General features: G+C 44.8%; 1 protein-coding gene across 13 annotated transcripts in view; it reads left to right on the forward strand.

Moving 5' to 3' along the window:
* The window catches only part of nedd4l (NEDD4 like E3 ubiquitin protein ligase), a 542,434-nt gene that overhangs the window by 412,034 nt on the left and 105,536 nt on the right, over positions 1-24,864 (forward strand). For 7 of the 13 annotated variants that reach the window (XM_038790576.1, XM_038790577.1, XM_038790585.1 and 4 more), the window contains 2 exons: positions 59-130; positions 15,728-15,796. In XM_038790576.1, coding sequence (XP_038646504.1) covers positions 59-130; positions 15,728-15,796 — 141 coding nt within the window. The remainder of the gene's footprint in view (positions 1-58; positions 131-15,727; positions 15,797-24,864) is intronic. The other 6 variants (XM_038790581.1, XM_038790582.1, XM_038790583.1 and 3 more) reach the window with 2 other exon arrangements.

Below are 24,864 nucleotides of genomic sequence, written 5' to 3' on the forward strand. Positions count from 1 at the left end.
ATTGTTCATCAAAAAAAAAACAGCCTTCATAAAATTAACATTTTGTTCTGCTTCTCAGGCTGAATCACTTGCAAGGATACGTTCCTCTAGTGTGACAGATGGCGTTGGAGATCATCCTCAAACATCAATGGTAAATAATTTAAGTAACTTCTAGTTTACTTCCTATCTGTCTAAATAGTTTACTCTTTGAGACTTTATTGCAAGGCCTTGCTTTGGAAACTGTTTAACCCCCTCAATTAGCATTCCTTCTTCAGAACACATGGGATTCGCTACAAGGCACGGAAGAGTTGGGAACGTTCCTGTGTATGAAAATTTAGTTTTCCTCCGAAAAATAATTGTTGCACTTGAGTCTATGTAATTCTGCGAAACTGAACTGTTGGCTTTCTAGAAACAAGTGAAGATGTGGAACAAAGGAAGAATGGCTAGAAAGAGAGACCATTCTGGGATAAATGGGTAGATGAAAAATACAACACGGATTAGTTAGTAGATGCAACAAATGTAGTTTGATGGAAACCTCTATGCTTCAGGATTGGGGAAAATTTGTATAGGGAAAGATGAATACAGCATTGTAACCAGGTAATAAACTGTAGAAAAAAAGTAAAGTGCAGGAAAACAACAATGGATTTTTTAAGTGGGGAGAAGAAGAGAAAGTACGTATGCAAATGTATTTTTGAGATGGTTCCTACATTGGCACGTGAACAGTGTAAATCGCAGCATATTGAATTCTGTAAGCAGAACAGATGTTATACGAGCAGAAGCCCTGCATTAACCAACAGGAAAATATAAGTGTCCTTAAAATGAGTCTGACTCATTGAAACTGTGAATCTGTCGTGGTCAGATCTTGAGGTGGAGTTGTCAGTCAAGAATCTAGACTGCACTGCATTTTCCACATCTAAAATATTGGATAGGACTTTCCATTTTCGGTTGTTACCTTGACGTGGGATTAAATGCAGTCTCAACCCACAGCATATTGGGCATAGCAACCTTCCTTCAAATTTTGCTGGGGTGTCAGGGTATAAAACTGTTTGTTGGTAAGTGAAATGTGCAATACACAAGGTGGAACTCTTTTGTTGCCATGCAACATCTTGCTTTAAGCATGCAGAAGTGATTGCAATTTAACATCATAAGTGAGAAGGATATATTAATTTTAAATGCATAAAAGTGAGGACAGACTCACCTGAGTAGCAAGTGAACACGGTATGGGTCATGAGGGCCGATTTGGTAAAAGTGGGTAGCTGGGAAAAAAAGTTTGAAAAACACTGCTTTACCCTCAAGAATTGGGAAGGAGCACAAAATGCCCAATTAGGCTTTTTGTGGTGTATTGGGAAGATGCACTTGCTGATGCTCAGAGCCAGTTTGTAAAATTGATGTGGCTGCCGCATTGGCTTGTGGGACAATTCGTGCCACAGTAGATGAGAAACCTGATGTAGAATAGACATTTGCAATGTAGCTAATTGGGACGATGGACTTTGTACTTTGTTGTTGGGGAGCAGAAAATAACTCAAGTTCTTGCTATGAGGCAGTTGATGTCATTTGTCATGCGCAGAAACGCCAGGGGGAATCTTGGCAAAGACTAAAATGGCAATAATGTCCTGTAAAACAGCGAAAATCAAGCCAATCTTTAATATTTTGACGAACTAAATCATCTGTGAATTCTGGACTCTCAGATTCATTAGTTTCATACTGATTCATTCATGCTTTTAACCATGGTGCCAAAAAATTGTTTCCTTAAGAGAAAGCATTTTCATTGTTCAAAAGCAAAACATAAATAACAATAAGACCATTAAATATAGGAACCGAATTCGGCTATTCAGCCCATCGAGTCTGCTCCATCATTCAATCTGGGCTGGTTTAGCTCACTGGGCTAAATCACTGGCTTTTAAAGCAAACCAAGCAGGCCAGCAGCACGGTTCGATTCCCATACCAGCCTCCCATGACAGGCGCCGGAATGTGGCGACTAGGGGCTTTTCACAGTAACTTCATTGAAGCCTACTTGTGACAATAAGCAATTTTCATTTCATTCATTCATGGCTGATATGTCACCACACCTCAGGCGAGGGGCAAGGTTGAGAAGGCGGGCCTCCATGAATAACCTCAGCCGGTATGGGAATTGAACCATGCTGCTGGCCTTGATCTGCATCACATCCAGTGATGTCCACATTCCATCAATGAATAAATCGCTACATATTTGTCAGTTGTATTAGTATTTTGTGTCTTAATGACAAGAGGCAGAGCCTTTTTTGCCAAACCAATCCAGTATGTTGATCCTGAATGGCCCATTTGCACTTGTGCATTAATTTTTTTTTGTCCATATCTAGTTTTCATTTCAAGAAGGAAGCAAAGTCAAATAGAAGAAAAAGACTTCGAAAAGAAGGAGAGGAAGTCAATAATCATTATTCCAAAAAAAACTTCCCTTCTTGAATTAATTCTTTAACTTAACAATTCAAGCCTCCAGTTTGCTCTATCTTTCAATCTCACCTCTGGCTTTAGCTGACTGTGTACTCACCTGACCACCCTTCCTGTGGAATCAAACCACCATGATGTATAATGGGGCCCCACTACTCAGTTCCAAGCTTCTCAGCTGGAGCTTGGGCAGCTCACGAACATCGACTCCCTGCAAACGAGACTCCAGGATGGTATGTTGCCTCCCTGGTGCTGGGGTCAAGGATGTCTCAGAGTGGTTACAGGACCAGGTGGGGTGGGGGGGGGGGGGGGGGGGGGGTGGGGGGGGGGGGGGGAATAAGCCAGTGGTCATGGTACACATTGGTACAAATGGCATAGGTTAAAAAAAAAAGGATGAAGAGCAGAATATGGGAGTTTGGAACAAAGTTAGAAGTCGGACCTCAAAGGTCTCAGGATTGCTACCAGTACCACGTGCTTGTCAGAGTAGAAAACGCAGGATATATGGGATGAATATGTGGCTGAAGAGATGGTGCGAGTGAGAGGGTTTCTGATGCATGGGACATTAGAATCAGTTCTGGAGGAGTTGGGAGCAGTGCAAACAGGACAAGTTTCACCTGGGAAGAACTCGGACTGATGTCCTTGAGGGAATGTTTGCAAGAGTGATTGGGATAGGTTTAAACTAAAATGGCGTGGGGAGGGGGGATGGGAACTGTGCAAGGAGTCAGAGGCGGGGGAATTAAGGACAAGAATAAAATAGTCAGGGGAATAAGAAAACTGTTGGCCAGAAAAATCAAGGGCCAGAATAAAACAAGGCCTCAGTGAAAAATAGCGGGAACAGGACAAACAACGCTTAAAAAGACCATCCTTCTAGCTTTGTGTCTTAACGCGTGGAGCATTAATCGTGCAAATGGATGTAAACTGGTATGACATAGTCAGGACTACGGAGACATGGTTACAAGATGACCAGGGTGGGGAACTGAACATCCAAGGGTATTCAGTATTTAGGAAAGACAGGGAGAAGGGAAGAGGTGATGGAGTTGAGTTGCTGGTTAAATAGGAAATTAACTCAATACTGAGGAAAAGTATTGGCTCCGAAGATGTGGAATTTGAGTGGAGCTGAAAAGCACAAAGAAGTAAAAAATGCTTTTGGGGGTTGTATATAGACCCTCAAACTGTTGTAGTGATGTTGAGAATAGCATTAAAAAGGAGATAAGAGAAGCATGCGATGAAGGGACATCAGTAATTCTGGGTGACTTTAGTCTGCATATAGATTGGACAAATCAAATTAGTAACAATACCATAGAGGAGGAATTCCTGGAATGCATACGGAATGATTTTCTGAGGAACCAACTAGAGAACAGGCCATCCTCGACTGGATATTGTGCAATGAGAAAGTAATCATTGGAAATACAGTTGTGTGAGGCCCCATGGAAATGAGCAGCCATAATATGATAGAATTCTTTATCGAGATGGAGAGTGACATAGTTGATTATGAGCCTAGAGTTTTGAATCTAAATGCAAGAAACAACAGAGGTGTGAAGCATGAATTGGCTATGATGGATTGGGGAATGTTACTTAAAGGGAGCACATGGATGAAGATTGGTGAAGACAAATGTAGGTATCTTACAGTTAGAAACAATTTGTAATTGGGAACAAAGAAATAGCTGACCAATTAAATGCAAACTTTGGTCTGTCTCCCCAAAGGAGGACACTGATAGATAGCATACCAGAAATTTTGGGAACAGTGTTTAGTGAGATGGAGGAGCTGAAGGAAATCAGTAGAAGTAGAGAAATGGTGTTACAGAACATAGAACATTACAGCGCAGTACAGGCCCTTCGGCCCTCGATGTTGCGCCGACCAGTGAAACCACTCTAAAGCCCATCTACACTATTGCCTTATCATCCATATGTTTATCCAATGACCATTTAAATGCCCTTAATGTTGGCGAGTCCACTACTGTTGCAGGCAGGGCATTCCACACTCTTACTACTCTCTGAGTAAAGAACCTACCTCTGACATCTGTCCTATATCTATCTCCCCTCAATTTAAAGCTATGGCCCCTCATGTTAGACCTCACCATCCGAGGAAAAAGGCTCTCGCTGTCCACCCTATCTAATCCTCTGATCATCTTGTATGCCTCAATTAAGTCACCTCTTAACCTTCTCTCTAACAAAAACAGCCTCAAGTCCCTCAGTTTTTCCTCATAAGAGCTTCCCTCCATACCAGGCAACAACCTGATAAATCTCCTCTGTACCCTTTCCAATGCTTCCACATCCTTCCTATAATGCGGCAACCAGAACTGCACGTAATACTCCAAATGCGGCCGCGCCAGAGTTTTGTACAACTGCAACATGACCTCATGGCTCCGAAACTCAATTCCTCTACGAATAAAAGCTAACACACCGTACGCCTTCTTAACAACCCTTTCAACCTGGGTGGCAACTTTCAGGGATCTATGTACATGGACACCGGGATCTCTCTGCTCATCCACACTACCAAGAAACTTACCATTAGCCCAGTACTCTGTCTTCCTGTTACTCCTTCCAAAATGAATCACCTCACACTTTTCTGTTTTAAACTCCATTTGCCACCTCTCAGCCCAGCTCTGCAGCTTATCTATGTCCCTCTGTAATCCATAACATCCTTCAGCACTATCCACAACTCCACTGACTTTAGTGTCACCTACAAATTTACTCACCCAACATTCTACGCCCTCCTCCAGGTCATTTATAAAAATGACAAAAAGCAGTTGCCCCAAAACAGATCCTTGTGGTACACCACTAGTAACTGAACTCCAGGATGAACATTTTCCATCAACCACCACCCTTTGTCTTCTTCCAGCTAGCCAATTTCTGATCCAACTGCTAAATCACCCTGAATCCCATGCCTCCATATTTTCTGCAGTAGCCTACCGTGGGGAACCTTATCAAATGCTTTGCTGAAATCCATATACACCACATCAACTGCTTTACCCTCGTCCATCTATTTGGTCACCTTCTCAAAGAACTCAATAAGGTTTGTGAGGCACGGCCTACCCTTCACAAAACCGTGGTGACTATCTCTAATCAAATTATTTCTTTCCAGGTGATTTAACATCCTATCATATCTCTTCTCAACCTTTCCAAGACTTTGCCCACAACAGAAGTAAGGCTCACTGGTCTGCAGTTACCGGGGTTGTCTCTACTCCCATTCTTGAACAAGGGGACAACATTTGTTATCCTCCAGTCTTCTGGCACTATTCCTGTAGACAATGATGACATAAAGATCAAAGCCAAAAGCTCAGCAATCTCCTCCCTAGCTTCCCAGAGAATCTTACGATAAATCCCATCTGGCCCAGGGGACTTATCTATTTTCACACTTTCCAGAATTGCTGACACCTCCTCCTTATAAACCTCAAGCCCTTCTAGTCTAGAAGCCTGTATCTCAATATTCTCCTCGACAACAATGTCTTTTTCCTACGTGAATACTGCCAAAAAATATTAATTTTGCACCTCTCCTATCTCCTCTGACTCCACGCACAACTTCCCACAACTGTCCTTGACTGGCCCTACTCTTACCCTAGTCATTCTTTTATTCCTGACATACCCATAGAAAGCTTTAGGGTTATCCTTGATCCTACCTGCCAAAGACTTCTCATGTCCTCGCCTGGCTCTTCTTAGCTCTCTCTTTAGGTCCTTCCTAGCGAACTTGTAACTCTCGAGCGCCCTAACTGAACCGTCACGTCTCATCTTTACATAAGCCTCCTTCTTCCTCTTGACAAGTGATTCAACTACTTTAGTAAACCATGGTTCCCTCGCTCGACCACTTCCTCCCTGCCTAACAGGCACATACTTATCAAGGACACGCAGTAGCTGTTCCTTGGACAAGCTCCACATTTCAATTGTGACAATCCCCTGCAGTTTCACTCCCCATCCTATGCATCCTAAGTCCTGCCTCATCGCATCATAATTGCCTTTCCCCCAGCTACTGGTGAAATTGTTGTGACTGAAGGTCGATAAATCCCCGGGGCCTGATAATCTGCATCCCAGAGTACTTAAGGAAGTGTTCCCAGAAATAGTAAATGCATTGGTGTTCATCTTTCAAGATTCTATCGACTCTGGAACAGTTCCGACAGTTTGGTGGGTAGTTAATGTAGCCCCATTATTTAGAAAGGGAGGTAGAGAGAAAACAGGGAATTATAGATCAGTCAGCTACATGTTGGTATTGGGGAAATTTCTAGAGTCCATTATAGAAGATTTAATAGAGCACTTGGAAAACAATGGCAGGATCGGACCGAGTAGTATGGATTTACAAAAGGGAAATCTTGTTTCACTAATCTACTGGAATTCTTTAAGGATGTAATTCACAGATTTGATGAGGGGGTGCCAGTGGATGTGGTTTATTCAAACTTTCAAAAGGCTTTCGGCAAAGTACCAGATTAGCGTGTAAAATTTAAGCTCATGGGACTGGGGGTAGTGTATTGAGATGGATAAAAAACTGGTTGGCAGACAGGAAACAAAGAGTCTTTTCCTAAATGCTAAGCAGTGAGCACAGGGGTACCACAGGGATCGGTGCTAGGACTCCAGCTATTGACATTATATATATATATATATATATATATATGTATATATTAATGACTTAGATGAGGGAATTAAATGTAATAGCTCCAAATTTGCAGATGACACAAAGCTGGTTGGGAGGGCGAGCTGTGAGGAGGATGCAGAGATGCTTCAGTATGATTTGGACAAGTTGAGTGAGTGGACAAATGCATGAAAGATGCCCTATAATGTGGGTAAATGTGAGGTTATCCACTTTTCTCACAAAAACAGGAAGGCAGATTATTATCTGAATGGCTATAAATTTAGAGAGCGGAATGTGTAACGAGATGTGGGTGCCCTCATACACTGGTCGCTGAAGGTAAGCATGCAGATGCCACGGTGGTTCAGAAGGCAAATGGTATGTTAGCCTTCATAGTGACAGGATTTGAATACAGGAGAAGGATGTCTTGCTGCAATTATACAGGGCCTTGGTGAGGCCACACCTGGAATATTGCTGACTGTTTTGGCCTCCTTATCTGAGGAAGGATGTTCTTGCTATCGAGGGAGTGCAGGAAAGGTTTATCAGATTGATTCCTGGAATGGTGGGACTGACATATGAGGAGGGATTGAGTCGGTTCAGATTATATTCGCTGGAATGCAGAAGAATGAGGAGAGACTTCATAGACACCTATAAAATTCTAACAGGGCGAGACAGAGTAGATGCAGGAAGGATGTTCCTGATGGTCGGTGTGTCCAGAACCAGGAGTCACAGTCTGAGGATATGGGGTGGGCCATTTAGGATTGAGAGGAGGAGGAACCTTTTCACCCAGAGAGTGGTGAACCTGTGGAATCCGCTACCACAGAAAGCAGTTGAGGCCAAAACACTGGGGTTGGGATTCTCTATTTCTGAGACTAAGTGCTGACACCGACGCAGAATTCGTGGACTTTCACAACAGCAAAACTGGCAGCGAACCTGGATCAATTCAGCAACTGTAGAGGGGTTAGCACCAGTGCCATGTGGAACACCATCGATTCCATTGAATACTGTACGGGATTCGCCAGGTCCGTGATTGACACTCGGGAGGCTGACAAGCTGCAGCCGCATATACACATTACAATCCCCGCACACACTCACCCAACCAACAAAATGGCACTGGTTGTGCTGGAGTTTGGCCATACAGTTGATGTGTCGGCTGGGGCCAGAGGGCACCTCGGGGGGGGGGGGGGGGGGTGTTGTCTTGGGGGGACACCTATACGACCCGTGGCCCTAAGTTCACAGTGGGCTGTTAGCGGTGTGCGCAGCTGCATGGCTGCTTTGCCAGCTACAACAATGGTGTTCCATTCCCGTCCACCCCGATCCCACAGCCCACCTCCTGGCCACCCCCCTTGCTACTCCCCCCAGCCCTGGCAGAAGCCCCCCGGCCAGCGCACAACTGTCAGCAAACTATGGCGATGTTGGACACTTTCCATACCCCCTCTCTTTCCCCCAGCAGCCACGATGCCGGTTTCATGATTTTTAAAAGCACAAGTGAACTGCGCCCATCGGAGGTGGAGCATCGTGGAAACCCTGGAAAATAATGGGCCAGGCTCACTAATGACATGCAAATGGTGTTTACTGCTCACACGTTCCGGACCGCATTGATGCCACTGTCGAGGTGATGGAGAATTGGGGTTTGGCGTCAAATCAGCACCCGCCACGATTTTGGCGTCAGAATCAATTCTCCACCCAATCATATTTTGCGATTCCGGCATCAGCCAATGGAGAATCCCACCCTGTATGTTTCAAGAAGGAGTTAGATATAGCTCATGCGTAAAAGGGATCAAAGGGTATGGGAGAAGGCAGGAACAGCTATTGAGCTGGATGACCAGCCATGATCATCATAATTGGTGGAGCAGGCTTGAAGAGCCAAATGGCCTCCTCCTCCTATTTTCTATGAAGCTACTGTAGCCATCTGGGATGGCCATTTCCAAAATACAAAATGGATGATTGCAATGACTGTAGGGAAATATGGACAATGTTGGGAAAGCAAGCAGGCACAGAGCCTGTATGGGTATTGAGAAGGCTACTCCCAGACGAGACTGAAACTGTAGGTCAATTAACATATTGATGGCCTATCTCCGGGAACAAAGGAATGACACTCAAGTAACCGATACAATTGCAGACATCTCGCCACCAGAAAGACACAAACAAAGCAAGGCCAATGGCCACCAAAGACACGGCCAGCCATCAGGGCACCCACCCCTTTATTGGTCAAGATCAATACGAGTGATCAAGATACGGCCTAGGAAGGTGACCATATTGACTGCCATATTTATAACCAGATAAATATACCAATATTTACTGGCGACATCTGACGGGATTCGATCTAGAAGTGACCCAGTCACTCCGAGAGAGAGCCAAAATTTGAATTAGAATCCAATTGGAAAAAGAAAAACCACAAGCGTAAGACCAATACTGTTCAAACCATCAAAATTCGGAAATGTGTTATCTGCATGCGTACTAACAGGGATATAAGGTAAACCTCAGAGATTTTGTTGCGTAAAACTGTCGGGCAGTAAATGTTGCTATATTTATGTGGTTATAAATATGGCAGACAATATGGTCGCCTTACTTAATCCTAATTATGTTTGCTCTAGAGTCGCCAGGTATCTTTCGATACCGGCACAATGTTCAAACCCGAACACTGATCAAAGAACCAATGCACCAGTTAGTTAGTTCAAAGTCAATACTATTTATTTACACACACAGCAATATCTACGCATGCACAAAATACTACAAACTAAACTATCTCTAACGCTGACGCTATACTTAACTTCGGGTGCCCACTCAGTCAGAGGAACAATGGCCATTAGGTTCGAAGTGGTACAGGAGAACAGCTAAGGTCGTCCGTCTGGTAGCGAGCGTTGACCTTGGACTTACTTACTTCTGGTGCAGCTGGTGGACGGGTCTCTTTGCTTCGAGAGCCGAGTCCAGTAGAGTGATTCTCTCTCGGGGGTTTCTTCTTATACCCGAAGAGGCTTCGCACGCTTTTGGGCGAGCCTTGAACTTGGCCCCAATTAATTGGGCCGTATCTTGATCACTGGTATTGATCTTGACCAATAAAGGGGTGGGTGCCCTGATGGCTGGGCATGTCCTAGGTGGCCGTAGGTCTTGCTTTGTTTTACGCTTTCGGTTTGGGGAACTGGCGCCGGGGTGTCTGGAGCTGGATCGGTTGCTTGAGTGTCTTTCCTTTGTTCCCGGAGATGGGCCATCAGTATGTTAATTGACCTATAGTTTCATTCTCATCTGGGAGCTGCCTTCTCCAATGTGCATACAGGCTCTGTGCCTGCTTGCTTTCTTAACATTGTCCATATTTCCCTACAGTCATTGCGACCATCCATTTTGTATTCTGGAAGTGGCCATCCCAGATGGCTACACTCCCTCCTTGTGATCCTCAACGCGAAGCGTGAAGGATCAAATTACTGTATCTTCTTCGTTCTCCTCCTAAGTCAGGCACCCATAAGTAAGGACAGGCCCTACACTACTCTCCTATGAATTGAAACTGTTACCTAAATTACTTTATGTACATACATCATTATAAAATTCTACGGGGCGCTATGACATTCAGGCATGCATTATAAAATAAAAAACTGGAACCTCTAACTATCCTTAACTATACTCTCCTCGGGGCAGCACGGTGGCGCATTGGGTTAGCCCTGCAGCCTCACGGCGCTGAGGTCCCAGGTTCGATCCCGGCTCTGGGTCACTTTCTATGAGGAGTTTGCACATTCTCCCCGTGTCTGTGTGGGTTTCACCCCCACAACCCAAAGATGTGCAGGGTAGGTGGATTGGCTACGCTAAATTGCCCCTTAATTGGAAAAAATGAATTGGGTACTCTAAAATTTAAAAAAAGAAGGAAAAAAAAACAAAAAACTATACTCTCCTCAATCAAGCAAAAGAATTTACAACATTTTAAACTGTACAATAGCAGCAACACAGATCTCTCTGGCTTGGCAGTCAAGCACAGAGTTTTACATTTATTTTATTAGAACGAATAAACACACAAAAGAAACGGATGCACTTTAATTCACTTAAAGGGATTGGGGGGTTTGTTGAAGTCCGAAAATAGGGGGTTTGAATTGTATACCGGAGTGCGGGATGCTTTCCTCCGCCATTTCCTGAGTCTTAGGTTCTGAACGACACTGCAGAGTATCGCAAGTACTAATAGTGATTCCACAATGTAGGACAGGGAATACCAAGTTATGAACTTGTCACACCAGGTCGGTGTATCGGTTACTATCTTGGGGTACAGTGTATGGCAGGGGTGGGAAACATTCATGGCCTGTGTGGTAGAGGTCAGGGGGGTAGCGTCCGTGCGCAACTGGAGGGATCCCGCTAAGATCCAACTGTAGAGCATGATGGTTGTCTTCATCTTTTCTTCTTTCTTCCTTTTGAGGCTTCTGTGGTTCCGGGGTTCTATGGACACAAGCATAGTTTCTGTTATTATCTTGTTTAAGATCTCATGTGTCTGTCTGTCCTTTTATTGCCAATTACACGTTATAATTCGTCACCATCTGTGACTCCCTCATTTTTTTTAAAACCAAATCTTTGGGACATGACATCCGAGAAAAAGCTGACACAGTGCGAGTCGTCTCGCAGCCTGTGAGATCTACCATCCCAGTGTTCGAGGATGTAAATAGCATTTGGAAGCAACCCAAGGGTCGCCATAAACAAACAGAAGAGTTTTGAACTAAAAGTGCCAAAATGGGGTGCATATGGGCCGCGGCGGGTAAGAATGGGTGGAATCCCCGGGTAGGACGGTGACCAGTGCTGCATGCGCTCTACCCGAGCGTAGCTGACCGGGGGGTCCTCATGCAGGGCGGCGACCAGTGCCGTTACTCCACTGCCTGAGTGACTGGACAAGAACGTAAGAGTGTGGTCGTCGTGGGGGTTGCATTTATGCTTCTTCTACCTTCGAAGCAGAAGAGCAGTTATGAATGGTTGTCCATGGACAAAATTGTTCCTTTAACTGCCAGTGGCCGTTAAAGAAGTGGTGGCGTGGGGCCATGAAAACATTAAGTGAACAAACAACATTCAACATTGACAGTAGCAAACATTTAAAACAACCAACTAACATAACAAAATTGTGCAGGTTCCATCAGAAAGAAGAATACCATAAATCACATTTGGCTTGGGGTGTAACTAGCATATGGAGTCAGTGTAGTGTGACCGAAGAAGAGAGGAAGGAGAGAAACAAACATGAAGTGGCATTGCTGAGGTGTCCCTGCCATGAAAAGTGGCGGGTAAGCGCTCACATTTTGCATGGGGCAGCTGGGTCCTTGTAGATGCTGTGGGTGATGTTCTCTTTCATATCTGTGGGAGAGTCTAACTGGTGATGGGGGTCTCCTACAATCTCGGGCAAAGTGTCCTGGCTGCCCACAGTTGTAACATGACCCTGGGGCACATAGGGTGGAGCAGGCTCTCTGGTGCATTGCTCCCTTGGGTATGGTTCCCTGGGTTGGGGGGTCGGGGCTATTGGTGTCGTTGCTGTTTCGGGAGACATTGGTGGGGTGATTCCGTTGCTGTTTCTGGGGGGCTTGACATTCTCGTGCGTAGTGTCCTAATTGTCCGCAATTGTAACATTCTTGGGATTTAGGCTGCTGTGGGCCGTTTTGTCCCTTGTTTACCCCTGCGGGGTTGTGATGTGTCCTAACTGGATGCATGTTAGCAATTGCCTACTCTTCCTCTGCTCTACCATAAGCTGATTTTCCCTGCATGGACTGTTCCCAAGCGCGGGACAGTCTCTTTAGTACCCATTTCTCATTGTGGGTCTCGTCTGAGGGGTTGTAATTTGCGCAAGCTCTTTGTCCTGCCTCTGTCGCATGAGAGACTAGGATGCAGGTCCATTTGGCCATATTATCTGGGAATGGGCGCGGGCTAACTCTCCAAACACCGCAGTAAAATGTATCCACAAGCATCCAGCAAACGCTGTGGGGTGCTCTGTCTTCTTTTGCCTACACTTGTTTAGGCCTTCTATGGGGTCTCCTTTGTTATAGCCGATCGCGTCTAAAATCGCTGTGTGCATTTCTTGGAGTGTGCCTCCTCCTACATTCTGTGGGTCGGGAAGGGCTGCCACGACTGAAGGGTCGATGCTTAAAACTGTGAGCTTCACTTTCTCTCTTTCATCCAGGCCGTACATGGTCGCCTGCTGTTTTACTCTTGCAAAGAACTGGTGGGGGTCCAATGTGGGTATGTTCTCACATGGGTCCCTTAATTGAGTGAAGGTTAATGGGCTCGTGTACAGTAAATCTGGGTCTCCATCTGTTGTGGCCCTGCGCTGTGTGGTTACAGGGTTCATAGGGGTACGTTCTGCCTGTGCAGTCGGGGGTTGGGGTACCTTTCATTTTTGGGGTTTTTCCTGTGTACATGTGCCATGTACATATCTCTGGGCAGTTTCGTTTAACTCCTGCCAGTCGGTGCCGTTTTCTTGATCTAATTGGGGTCCAAACGTGCTCTGGAACCCATTCTGAACAGAAGTCAGAGATTGCAGTTCTGCAATTTGCTTCTGGCACTTTGCGTGATCTACCGAGCTCTGCCTTTGTTCCATCGTGGAAGTGTGGAGTGCTTATAGGGCTGCTTTTAAATCGTTACACTGTTTTTGTAACTGTTCAACTTGTTCTGTTTCCTCTCTTACCAAGACTGCGCGTTGCGTGTCTTGGTAGGCTTTGTCGTATTGGGACGGAAAACTGATCAAATGGGCGAGACAAGATTGGTGTGCCCGCTTGGCATCAGCCACCTCTTTGTCCCTCGCTGCTAAATGCTCTCTCAGTTCCCTGTTCTCTCTCTCATATTCGCTCACATCTCTTTCACTATTCCTATCTCTCTCCTCAGTCTCTCTACGGAGCGGCCTAACGACCTCCTCTGTGCCTCTAAATTGTGCCAAGCAGGACACGATTGCCATCGGCTTGCGAGCTTTCCCGAAGCTCTTATGAATCTCTGTCAGGTTCTCCCACCAAGTGTGCTCTATACTTCCGGGACCTGTTTCATCATTTGCACAGAATTCGCTCCAAAGGGGGCATCTTTTCCTTTTGAGGTACTTTTTGATTTCCTCGTCCCATACGGGACACTGTCCTACTCTACTGGTCGCTGCGACCTCGAATTCTTGGGAGTTCATAAGGTGTTCCATTGCCTTCATTGCCATTTTTCTCACTTGGGTCTACTGAATTTGGAACAGGGGGTGATAAAGTGGTGATGTAAACACGGGTACGGCTTCCACTATTTTCCGGCCTACAAAACTCCCGACAGTTTTACGCAACAAAATCTCTCAGGTTTACCTTGTATCCAAATTAGTATGCATGCAAATAACACATTTCCGAATTTTGATGATTTGATCAGTATTGGTCTTACGCTTTTGCTTTTTCTTTTTCCAATTGGATTCTAATTCAAATATGGGTTCTCTCGGAATGACTAGGTCACTTCTAGGCCGAGTCCCAGTGGAGTCGCCAGTAAATATTGCTATATTTATCTGGTTATAAATATGGCAGTCAATCTGGTTGCCTTCCTTAATCCTAATTATGTTTGCTCTAGAGTTGCCAGGTATCTTTCGATACCGCCACAAGGTTCAAACCCGAATACTGATCAAAGAGCCAATGCACCAGTTAGTTAGTTCAAAGTCAATACTCTTTATTTACGCACACAGCAATATCTACTCATGTACAAAATACCACAAACTAAACTATCTCTAACGCTAACACCTATACTTAACTTCGGGTGCCCACTCAGTCAGGGGAACAATGGCCGTTGTTCGGATCTGAGGTTGTTGGGTTCAAAGAGTTACAGCAGAACAGCTAAGGTCGTCCATCTGGTAGTGAGCATTGACCTTGGACTTGCTTCTGGTGCAGCTGGTGGACGGGTCTCTCCGCTTTGAGAGCCGAGTCCAAGAGAGCGATTCTCTCTCGGGAGTTTCTTCTTATACCCGAAGGGGCTTCGTGCGCTTTCGGGCGGGCCTTGAATTTGGCCCCAATTAATTGGACCGTATCTTGATCACTGGTATTGATCTTGACCAATAAAGGGGTGGGTTCCCAGATGGCTGGGCATGCCCTAGGTGGTCGTTGGCCTTGCTTTGTTTTACGCTTTTGGCTTGGGGAACCGCCGGGGTGTCTGGAGCTGGATTGGTTGCTTGAGTGTCTTTCCTTTGTTCCCGGAGATGGGCCATCAATATGTTAATTGACCTACAGTTTCAGTCTCGTCTGGGAGCTGCCTTCTCCAATATGCATACAGGCTCTGTGCCTGCTTGCTTTCCCAACATTGTCCATATTTCCCTACAGTCATTGCGATCATCCATTTTGTATTCTGGAAGTGGCCATCCCAGATGGCTACATGCCGCAAGTCTGGAACAGCTTTTCAAACTATTTCAGAAACTTTGACACGCAGTATTCTGCAGATTGTTTAATACTGCATGAAAAGTTTTCCCAGTGTTACTTCTGTTCTCATTTGTATCTAAAAAGAATAAAATCTTTCTTTTCATCTGTATGAACTAAATTGCAGCTTTGGGCTCTACCATACTTAATTTTGACAAGGAGCATCATTCAAATTTTGATTACTTAAATGAAGTGTATACTGGGCCACTGAGCTGAAAATCTAAAGTACGAATGTTGTGTTCAAGTTTTTTTTTTGTCGGAATTTTTTTTAAACATTGTATTTTTCATGTTTTTAATTTTTCACTCTTTAAATTCACCTCTTAATTCCTATCTCTGAATTCATCCTTTTATTGTGTTTCAGAGTTTTTTATTTGCTAAAGTGTTAAAAAAAATTATGATTTATCAGCAGGCCACCCCATCGCGGCGACCTCGTTCTTCAACTGTTACTGGCAGTGAACAACCAAATGAACTGACGGTAATTCATTCAGTATCAAGAAATATCATTTTTTTAGACTCCACTTATTTGGTAAATAATAATTGGGTTGAAGAATTTTGCTGTCTATCAAATCAGTTAGTTGCAAAGTATTCTGATCACTCTTTTTTTTCTTATTTTACCTTTCCATTATTTTTAGCTGTCATCAATGTGATTGATTTCAAAGGTTACTGAGGCAAAACTCTAAGTGAGCTGAATTTCAATTAGTAATATTTAGAATGCATCAATAGCCTGAGACTGGGCAATTCACTGGCCTCTCCAAACAAGTAATGTTGTTTTCAAACCGATACTTCCATAAAAGACTCTTGGATCAAAAAAGCTGGCCCAAGTTGGCATTGAAAAGCAAAAGGATTTGATGATAATAATGTACAGCTAAGTTTAAGGAAGTGATTGAATAGTCTTAAGACTCATGCAATTATACATATTAATTATTTGGGGTGTGACCAGGACTTGCCGCTGTAAATTAACAAATATGAGAGGCACCAATGCAACATTATTTACCATAGAATGTGACTGTGGTGCAATTCCAGCAGAATTTATTTGAACCTATTTTCAAAAGCTAGAAAGAAAGAAGGACAAACATTAGATAGGAATTTTTTTTTAAAAGTTTGGGAAATCTCTGGCCTTTGGTGTCTGTAGATGATGATTTTGTTCAAAATATTTCCTCAGTTTTGCACGTGAGCAATTTTAGAGGTCTACTTAACAGAAATGTGACTGATAAAGAGTTAGCGCCTTTAATAGCCTGGATGTTTTGATTGTCTATCTGCTGATGTTGCCTTTATTGTTCACATTTACCTTTACAAGTATTGTTGACCACTGTAGACATCGTAGTCTAAGAGAAAGATCCACTCTCCTTCATTTTACACTTAACTTTAATATAGAATCCAGTTGTGGACAGTCAGATACTCTCAATGGATGTTCGATGTTTGATATTTACAGGCGAGTATTATTTCATTTGCTGCAGTATCCGCCCATTATTAATAATCCTAGTTCAGTGGAATCCATTTGTAAGTTGCTGTTTACATTTGAATCAAATTGGATGGCAATATGTTCCAGGAGTTGCTCTGAACTTGCTTTTAACCCTTTGGTTGCCAGCATGTATCTTTGATGCTGACCTTTTTGAAGTATGTTTGTTGAAATACCAATCATTGAGATGAGGAAGGAGATTCAGCAGAAGGCCTTCATAGTTGGTAGTGGCGGCACAGTAGTTGGCACTGCTGCCTCATGACACCAGGAAGCCAGGTTCAATTCCGGCCTTGGGTGACTGTGTAGAGACTGCCCGTTCTCCCCGTGTTTTGCGTGGGTTTCCTCCGGGTGCTCCGGTTTCCTTCCACAGTCCAAAGATATGCAGTTGGGTGGTTTGGCTATTCTAATATTGCCACTTAGTGTCCAAAGGTTAGGTGGCGTGATAGGGGCAGGTTGGGGGATTGGGTCTAGATAAAGGCTCTTTCAGAGGGTTGGTGCAGACTTGATAGGCTGAATGGTCTCCTTCTACACTGTGGGGATTCTATGATTCTATGTATAGATCTTTATACTACTCAAGTGAAAGTACTGTCAATATCTCAACCATTCTCATAACAAAAGTTTCCCGGCCATTGAATTATCCAAATGAAATAACATTGATGCATTGATGTGGGCGCCACTGGTTAGACCAGCATGTATTGCCCATCCCAAGTTGCCCTTCAGAAGGTGGTGGTGAGCTGCCTTCCTGAACCGCTGCAGTTCCTGAGGTGTAGGCACACCCACTGTGCTGTTAGGGAGATTTTGCCCAGCGACAAGGAACGGCACTATATTTCTAAATCAGGGTGGTGAATGACTTGGAGGGGAATCTCCAGGTGGTGGGGTTCATGGGTATCTGCTGCTCTTGTCCTTTAGATGGTAGTGGTCCTGGGTTTGGAAGGTGCTGTCTAAGAAACCTTGACGTGTTATTGCAGTGCATCTTGTAGATGGTACACACGACTGTCACTGTTCGCCGGTGGTGGAAGGTTTGAATGTTTTTGGAAGGAGAAGCAATCAAGTGGACTGCTTTGTCTGGATGGTGTTGAGTTTCTTGTTGTTGCAGCTGCACCCATCCAGGCAAGTTGAAAGTATTCCATTACACCATTGACTCGTGCCTTGTCGACGGTGGACAGGTTTTGGGGCGTCAGCGGGTGAGTTACCCATCATAGGATTCCTATCCTTTGACCTGCCCTGGTAGCCACAGTATTAATATGGTTAGTGCAGTTCATTTTCTGATCAATGGTAACCCCCAGGCTGCTCATTGTGGGGGATTCAGCAATGCTAATGCCATTGGATGTCAAAGCTCTCGATGACTTGCATGCCCTTTTGATAATGGGAGTGATTAAATTGCCCTCCATGCTCTAAATTCTGGTCCAATCATGTTTTTTGTAAATCTGTTATTCCTTCTTCCCTCTTGTACTCCATGGCCTTATATACTACAAGATTCTATTAGTCTTTATTTATGGAATTGTGGCTCCTTCAAAGCACCATCCAAACCCAGGACTGCTCCCATCGAGAAGGACAAGGGTAGAAGATATCTGGGAACATCACACCTGCAAGTTCACCTGCAAGCCACGCACCATCCTAACTTGGAAATATATCTCTGTTCCATCACTGTGGCTGGGTCAAAATCCTGGAACTCTCTCCCTAACAGCACTGTGGGGTATATTTACATCACATGGATTGCAGCAGTTCAAGAAGGCAGCTCAGCAGCTCCTTCGTAACTGCAATTAGGAATGGACAATTAATGCTGGTGGTGCCCATGTCTTGTAGAAAAAAAATAAAGAAATCTACTCGTTGTTCCACTACACTTGCTGACAGCACAGTGTAGTAATGAGGGAACGATACACTGTTGGGCGTGCCAAGACTTTAAACTGAGATCCCATCTACCTTTGTGGGTGGGTGTAAAAGATCCCATGATGCTACTTCTTAGAAGGGAACTTGAATTAACTCTCATGTCCTGGCTAATTTTAATCCCTCAATTAACATCACAGAAATTGAAATGTGAAGCAATAGATTTTGGTGGAAAGGTGTGGAACGATGCCTTTTTGATTGAGCGGTTAAAGCAGCCCCTTTTCATACAAGGGCAACACAAAATAAAGAATAGAATTCTAAAAGAAGAACAGGAGGATCTGGGGGCACTTTTGTACAAATTATTTATTGTGACCGAGTAGGTAGAGAATGAGGTTATTAAACATATTGAGGGGTGGCACAGTGGTTAGCACTGCAGCCGACGGTGCTGAGGACCGGGTTCAAATCCCGGCCCTGGGTCACTGTCCGTGTGGAGTTTGCACATTCTCCCCATGTCTGCGTGGGTCTCATCCCCACAACCCTGTTGTTGCTGTTCGTAGTATATATAAATGATTTGGAGGAAATGTAACTGGTCTGATTAGTAAGTTTGCAGACGACACAAATGTAGGTGGAATTGCGGATAGCGATGAGGACTGTCAGAGGATACAGCAGGGTTTAGATCGTTTGGAGAATTGGGCAGAGAGATGGCAGATGGAGTTTAATCCGGACAAATGTGAGGTAATGCATTTTGGAAGGTCTAATACAGGTAGGGAATATACAGTGAATGGTAGAAGGCTCAAGAGTATTGACAGTCAGAGAGATCTAGGTGAACAGGTCCACAGATCACTGAAAGGGGAAACACAGGTGGAGAAGGTAGTCAAGAAGGCATACGGCATGCTTGCCTTCATTGGTCGGGGCAGTGAGTATAAGAATTGGTAAGTCATGTTGCAGCTGTATAGAACCTTAGTTAGGCCACACTTGGGGTATAGTGTTCAATTCTGTTCGCCACACTACCAGAAGGATGTGGAGGCTTTGGAGAGGGTGCAGAAGAGATTTACCAGGATGTTGCCTGGTATGGAGGGCATTAGCTTATGAGAAGTGGTTGAATAAACTTGGTTTGTTCTCACTGGAACAACGGAGGTTGAGTGGCGACCTGATAGAGGTCTACAAAATTATGAGGGGCATAGACAGAGTGGATAGTCAGAGGCTTTTCCCCAGGGTAGAGGGGTCAATTACTAGGAGGCATAGGTTTAAGGTGCGAGGAGCAAGGTTTAGAGGAGATGGATGAGGCAAGTATTTTTACACAGAGGGTAGTGGGTACCTGGAACTCGCTGCCGGAGGAGGTGGTGGGAGCAGGGACGATAGTGATGTTTAAGGGGCATCTTGAAAAATACATGAATAGGTTGGGAATAGAAGGATATGGACCCAGGAAGTGGAGAAGATTTTAGTTTAGACGGGCAGCATGGTCGGCACAGGCTTGGAGGGCCGAAGGGCCTGTTCCTGTGCTGCACTTTTCTTTGTTTTAACCCAAAGATCTGCAGCTTAGGTGGATTGGCCATGCTAAATTGCCCCTTAATTAGAAAAAAAAATAATTGGGTACTCTAAATTTATTTTAAAAATTAAATATATTGGATCCCAGGTGTTCTAGATCAAGGTATTTAGTATAAAAGCAGCAAAATTATGGCGAACCTTTATAAATCACTGGTTTGGCCTCAGCTGGAATATTCTATCCAATCATTGGCACCATACTTTAGGCACATATGAGCATGTGATAGGTGAAGAAAATACTGATGAGCATGTTTCTGGGGATGGGCAACTTCAGCTATGTGGGGAGATTGTCAAAGCTGGGGTTGCTCTCCTTGGAGAGGAGTTAAATTGAGAGGAAATTCGCGAGAGGTGTTCGCAATCATGAAAGGTTCTGGTCCTAGTAGACGCTGAGTAATTGCTCCCATTGGCAGAAGGCTCGAGAAGCAGAGGACACCGACTTAAGGTGATTGGCAAAAGAAGACATGGAGATGGGAAGAAAATCCTTTTTTTTAAACACCGAGCATGGTTAGGATCTGGAATACACTACGAGTGCAGTGGAAGCAGTTACTTTTGAGGGAAAAAGGGAATTGGATAAGCACCTGAAGGGAAAAATGTAACAGGGCTAATGTGGAAAGGGTGGGGAGTGGGTCTTGCTGACATACCCTTGCAGAGAATTATCATGGGTACCACAGGTCTAAAAGCCTCCTTTTGCACAGTAACCATCTTATCAATCTATAATTAAACATAATCTAGACACTAATAAACTACCCTTCTTCTGAGGGAGTGTGCACTACATGTATATGATGCAAATACTTTTCAGGTTATTTTTTTTAAGATGCTGTACAAATTATGTCATAAAGATGCCTAATTTTAATCACTGAAATATTTGTGATTTGTTTTGTCTGTTTGATTAATAGCCTAAAGTAAATTTGAAATTGGTGAGATGGGTAGAATTTTGTTAATAGAGAACTATTTTTATCTGTGCAGCTAAATATGGTGATATAGCTCAGTCCCCCTTTAAAGCTCTAGTTTCTACTTCAGTGTTGCTATTCAAAGGTATGTTGGTACGGTGTTGAGCTGTAGCTCCTCCAGCGGTGATGAGATGAAGTTTGCATTTTCAGTCATAGCTTGAATAGGGGAAAATAGAACATGGGTGGCACTTCTTTTTGATGTCACTAAAGTTTAATTTCAGATTTGTAAAGGAAATTCATTATTAACTTTCTATCCTTCAGCTGCACCTGCCCAGCAGTTCTGGAAACCATTTCTAACACTTTTTTTACACTCCTGAACAGGACAAGGCAAAACCTTCTCTGAACATTTTTCACTTTCTCATAAATGGCATCCAATTTGTCAATCTCCTTCACAACCTTTCTTTATTTAATCAGTCTATTCACACAGCTGTTGTCCCTCAGAACCTTTCCATTGCCTTCCTGTTTTCTCACTTTGTTGAAATCACTATTTAATGCGCTGTGCACCATTCTTACTTATTCTATCCTAGGTGATGAAAGCTGTGGGACTCCTTGCCACCTTAAGTCTTCATTTGATCAAAGAATCTGTACACTTTTTTTCCAGACCGAATTCGTGATACCCGACCACTAGCTTGATTTATCTCAACTTTTTTGCTGACTGCTTTCAATATGGGTAGTTCCAGTGCAATTCGGTCTTAATGCTTAAACAGAGTTTTACATTAATTCAAACATTTTGGGCAGCACGGTGGCGCAGTGGTTAGCACTGCTGACTACAGCGCTGAGGACACGGGTTCAATCCCGGCCCTGGGTCACTGTCCGTGTGGAGTTTGCACATTCTCCCCGTGTCTGCATGGGTTTCACCTCCACAACCCAAAAAGATGTACAGGTTAGGTGCATTTGCCATGCTAAATTGTCCCTTGATTGGGAAAAAGATAATTGGGTACTCGAAATTTATATGTTTTTAAAAATGCATTTTGAATCCTAAAATCAGGGGTGACTAAGACACTGGGCGCGGTTTAATGTTTAATGTTTTTAATGACATTTTAATTGTCATTTTGGCTGCAATTGGTAGGGTGTTTCTCAATGAGATTGCAGCCCGTATTTAACAGCACTTAGTGCCAAAAATGAGCCCCCATGAGGATCTCTCCATTACTGGCCATCTATCAGTCTGACTCACCAGACTAGTGTCTCAGCCTCTCACCACTTAGAAGGGAGAGCTGCTTTTAAATGCTCCCCCACCATTCACTCCTGGTCAACACACATGCATGGCTGCGCGCAGACCTGCTCCTAGTTTTGGGGATGCTGACCTGGACAGGCTTCTCAATGCTGTGAATGAGAGATGGGACATCTGTTCCACCACCTCGGTGACGGTGGCTGTCTACCACCCCCCCCCACCCCCCCAAATACAAATCACTGGCTGACACCTCACACCCTCCCCACATCCAATCGTCATGCTTGTTCCTCAGCACCTCCTGGCACCCGCCGGCATAACCTCTTCATGTCCAGTTGTGGTTCCCACACATCGCACCTGCTATAGCCCATAATACGTGGCAAAAGGCCAAGATGGGGGGTGGGGTGTCAAAGATCTGAGTCCTCACTCCCTATGAGAAACAGACGCTGGAAATCGTGGGGGTTGTCCGAGGAGAGAGCGTCACCAACAACGAGGTTGGCCTGCACCTCATTGGTGAGGATCCACTGCCCCTTCACCCAGCTGACCTGTCCCCCACTTTGGAATTCTGCATCTGCTGCCATTTTAGTTTTTCCCGTGAAAGACGACGAACGGCTGCCAGCTCCGGGTAAACCCTACCATTGACCCTCCTAAGGCGAACTTTATTTTCTTGAGACTGAGAAACCCAGCCATGTCATTAACCCAGGTCTCTACACTCGGGGGGGCTTTGGGTCCCTCCACATTAATAGGATCCATCTCCAGGCTACCAGGGAGGCAAAGGACAAGATGTCAAGTTCCTTCGCCCCCTGAACCCCCGGCTCTTCCGACACTCCATAGATCGCCACCTCCGGACTCGGCACCACCCATGTTTTGAGTACTGTGGACATTGCCTTAGCGAAACCCTGCCAGAACCCTCTTGCCTTCGGGCATGCCCAAAACATGTGGACATGATTTGCTGGGCTTCCCGCGCACCTCGCACACCTGTCCTCTACCCCGAAAAACCTGCTCATCCGGGCTACTGTTATGTGTGCCCGATGGACTAACTTGAATTGTATCAGGCTAAGCCTGGCACATGGTGAGGATGTAATAACCCTGCTTAGGGCATCCGCCCACAGACCCGCCTCTATCTCTCCTCCCAGCTCGTCCTCCCACTTGCCCGTAAGCTCCTCCACCGCAGTTTCCTCTACATCCAAAGGTTCCTGGTAAATATCTGATACCTTCCCCTCTCCCACCCAGGTACTGGAGACTATGCTGTCCTGCATACCCCGTTGCGGCAGCAGCGGGAAGGCCGGAACCTGCTTTCTCAAGAAGTCTTGCACCTGTAGATACCTAAACCCATTCCCTGTTGGCAATTCAAATTTATCCTCCATGGCTTTCAAGCTGGGAAAGCTCCCATCTTTAAATAGAACCCTCATCCTCCTAATTCCTGCCCTTTGCCATCTCCGGAACCCACCATCCAGCCTATCCGGTACAAACCAATAATTATTATGAATCGGGGTCCAAACTGATGCTCCCTGCACTCCCTTATATCTCCTCCACTGTACCCAGATTCAGAGCCGCCACCACCACCGGACTTGTGGAGTATCGGGCCGGCGAGAACGGAAGAGGTGCCATAATCAGTGCTCCCAAACTTGTGTCTTTACATGACGCTGCCTCCATCCGCTCCCATACTGACCCCTCCCCCACTATCCACTTCCTAATCATGGCTATATTGGATGCCCAGTAGTAATTGCAAACGTTTGACAGCCAAACCAGCCCCGCCCCCAGTAACAGCACTAGAAACCCAACCCCCCATATCAAGCTCCAGCTTAACACCTGCTCACCCCCCACTGTGCTTCCCTGAGTCCGCTGACTCGACTGACTTGATAGCACCCACCCATGGCATCAAACAGTCTGTCTCCCCATTGTTATCTCCCCACTCCCCCCATTTGGACAAACATATTCAAAGCATCACATTCCCCAGTAAACAAACATTAAAAAAACAGTGAAATGAAATGAAAATGAAATGAAAATCGCTTATTGTCACGAGTAGACTTCAATGAAGTTACTGTGAAAAGCCCCTAGTTGCCACATTCCGACACCTGTTCGGGGAGGCTGTTACGGGAATTGAACCGTGTTGCTGGCCTGCTTGGTCTGCTTTCAAAGCCAGCGATTTAGCCCAGTGTGCTAAACATCCCCTCAAACAGCCACAGAAAAAAAAACAACCCCAGAAACCACCCCCTCTCTAACCAGCTCCCAGTAAGACAAAGTTAACTTTAGTCATCAAAACAGCCCCTTATTACACATAACACTACTTAGCCAACCCAGCACAAAAGTGATTTACAACAAATCGCTACCACAGTACTCTCTAAGGCTTCAGTGTCTTTTAGTTCACCTCCAGTCTTTTTTCCTTTATGAATGTCCATACATCGTCTGGTGTTTCGAAGTAGAAGTCCCATTCCTCATGTGTGACCCACAGACGGGCTGGGTACAGCATCCCAAACTTCACCCCCTTCTTAAAGAGGGCCATTTTTGCCCGATTAAACCCAGCTCGCCTCTTGGCCAAATCCGTGCCCACATCCTGATAAATACGCAGTTCACAATTCTCCCACTTGCTG

Source organism: Scyliorhinus canicula, chromosome 3 (genome assembly GCF_902713615.1).
Source record: "Scyliorhinus canicula chromosome 3, sScyCan1.1, whole genome shotgun sequence".
NCBI lineage: Eukaryota > Metazoa > Chordata > Chondrichthyes > Carcharhiniformes > Scyliorhinidae > Scyliorhinus > Scyliorhinus canicula.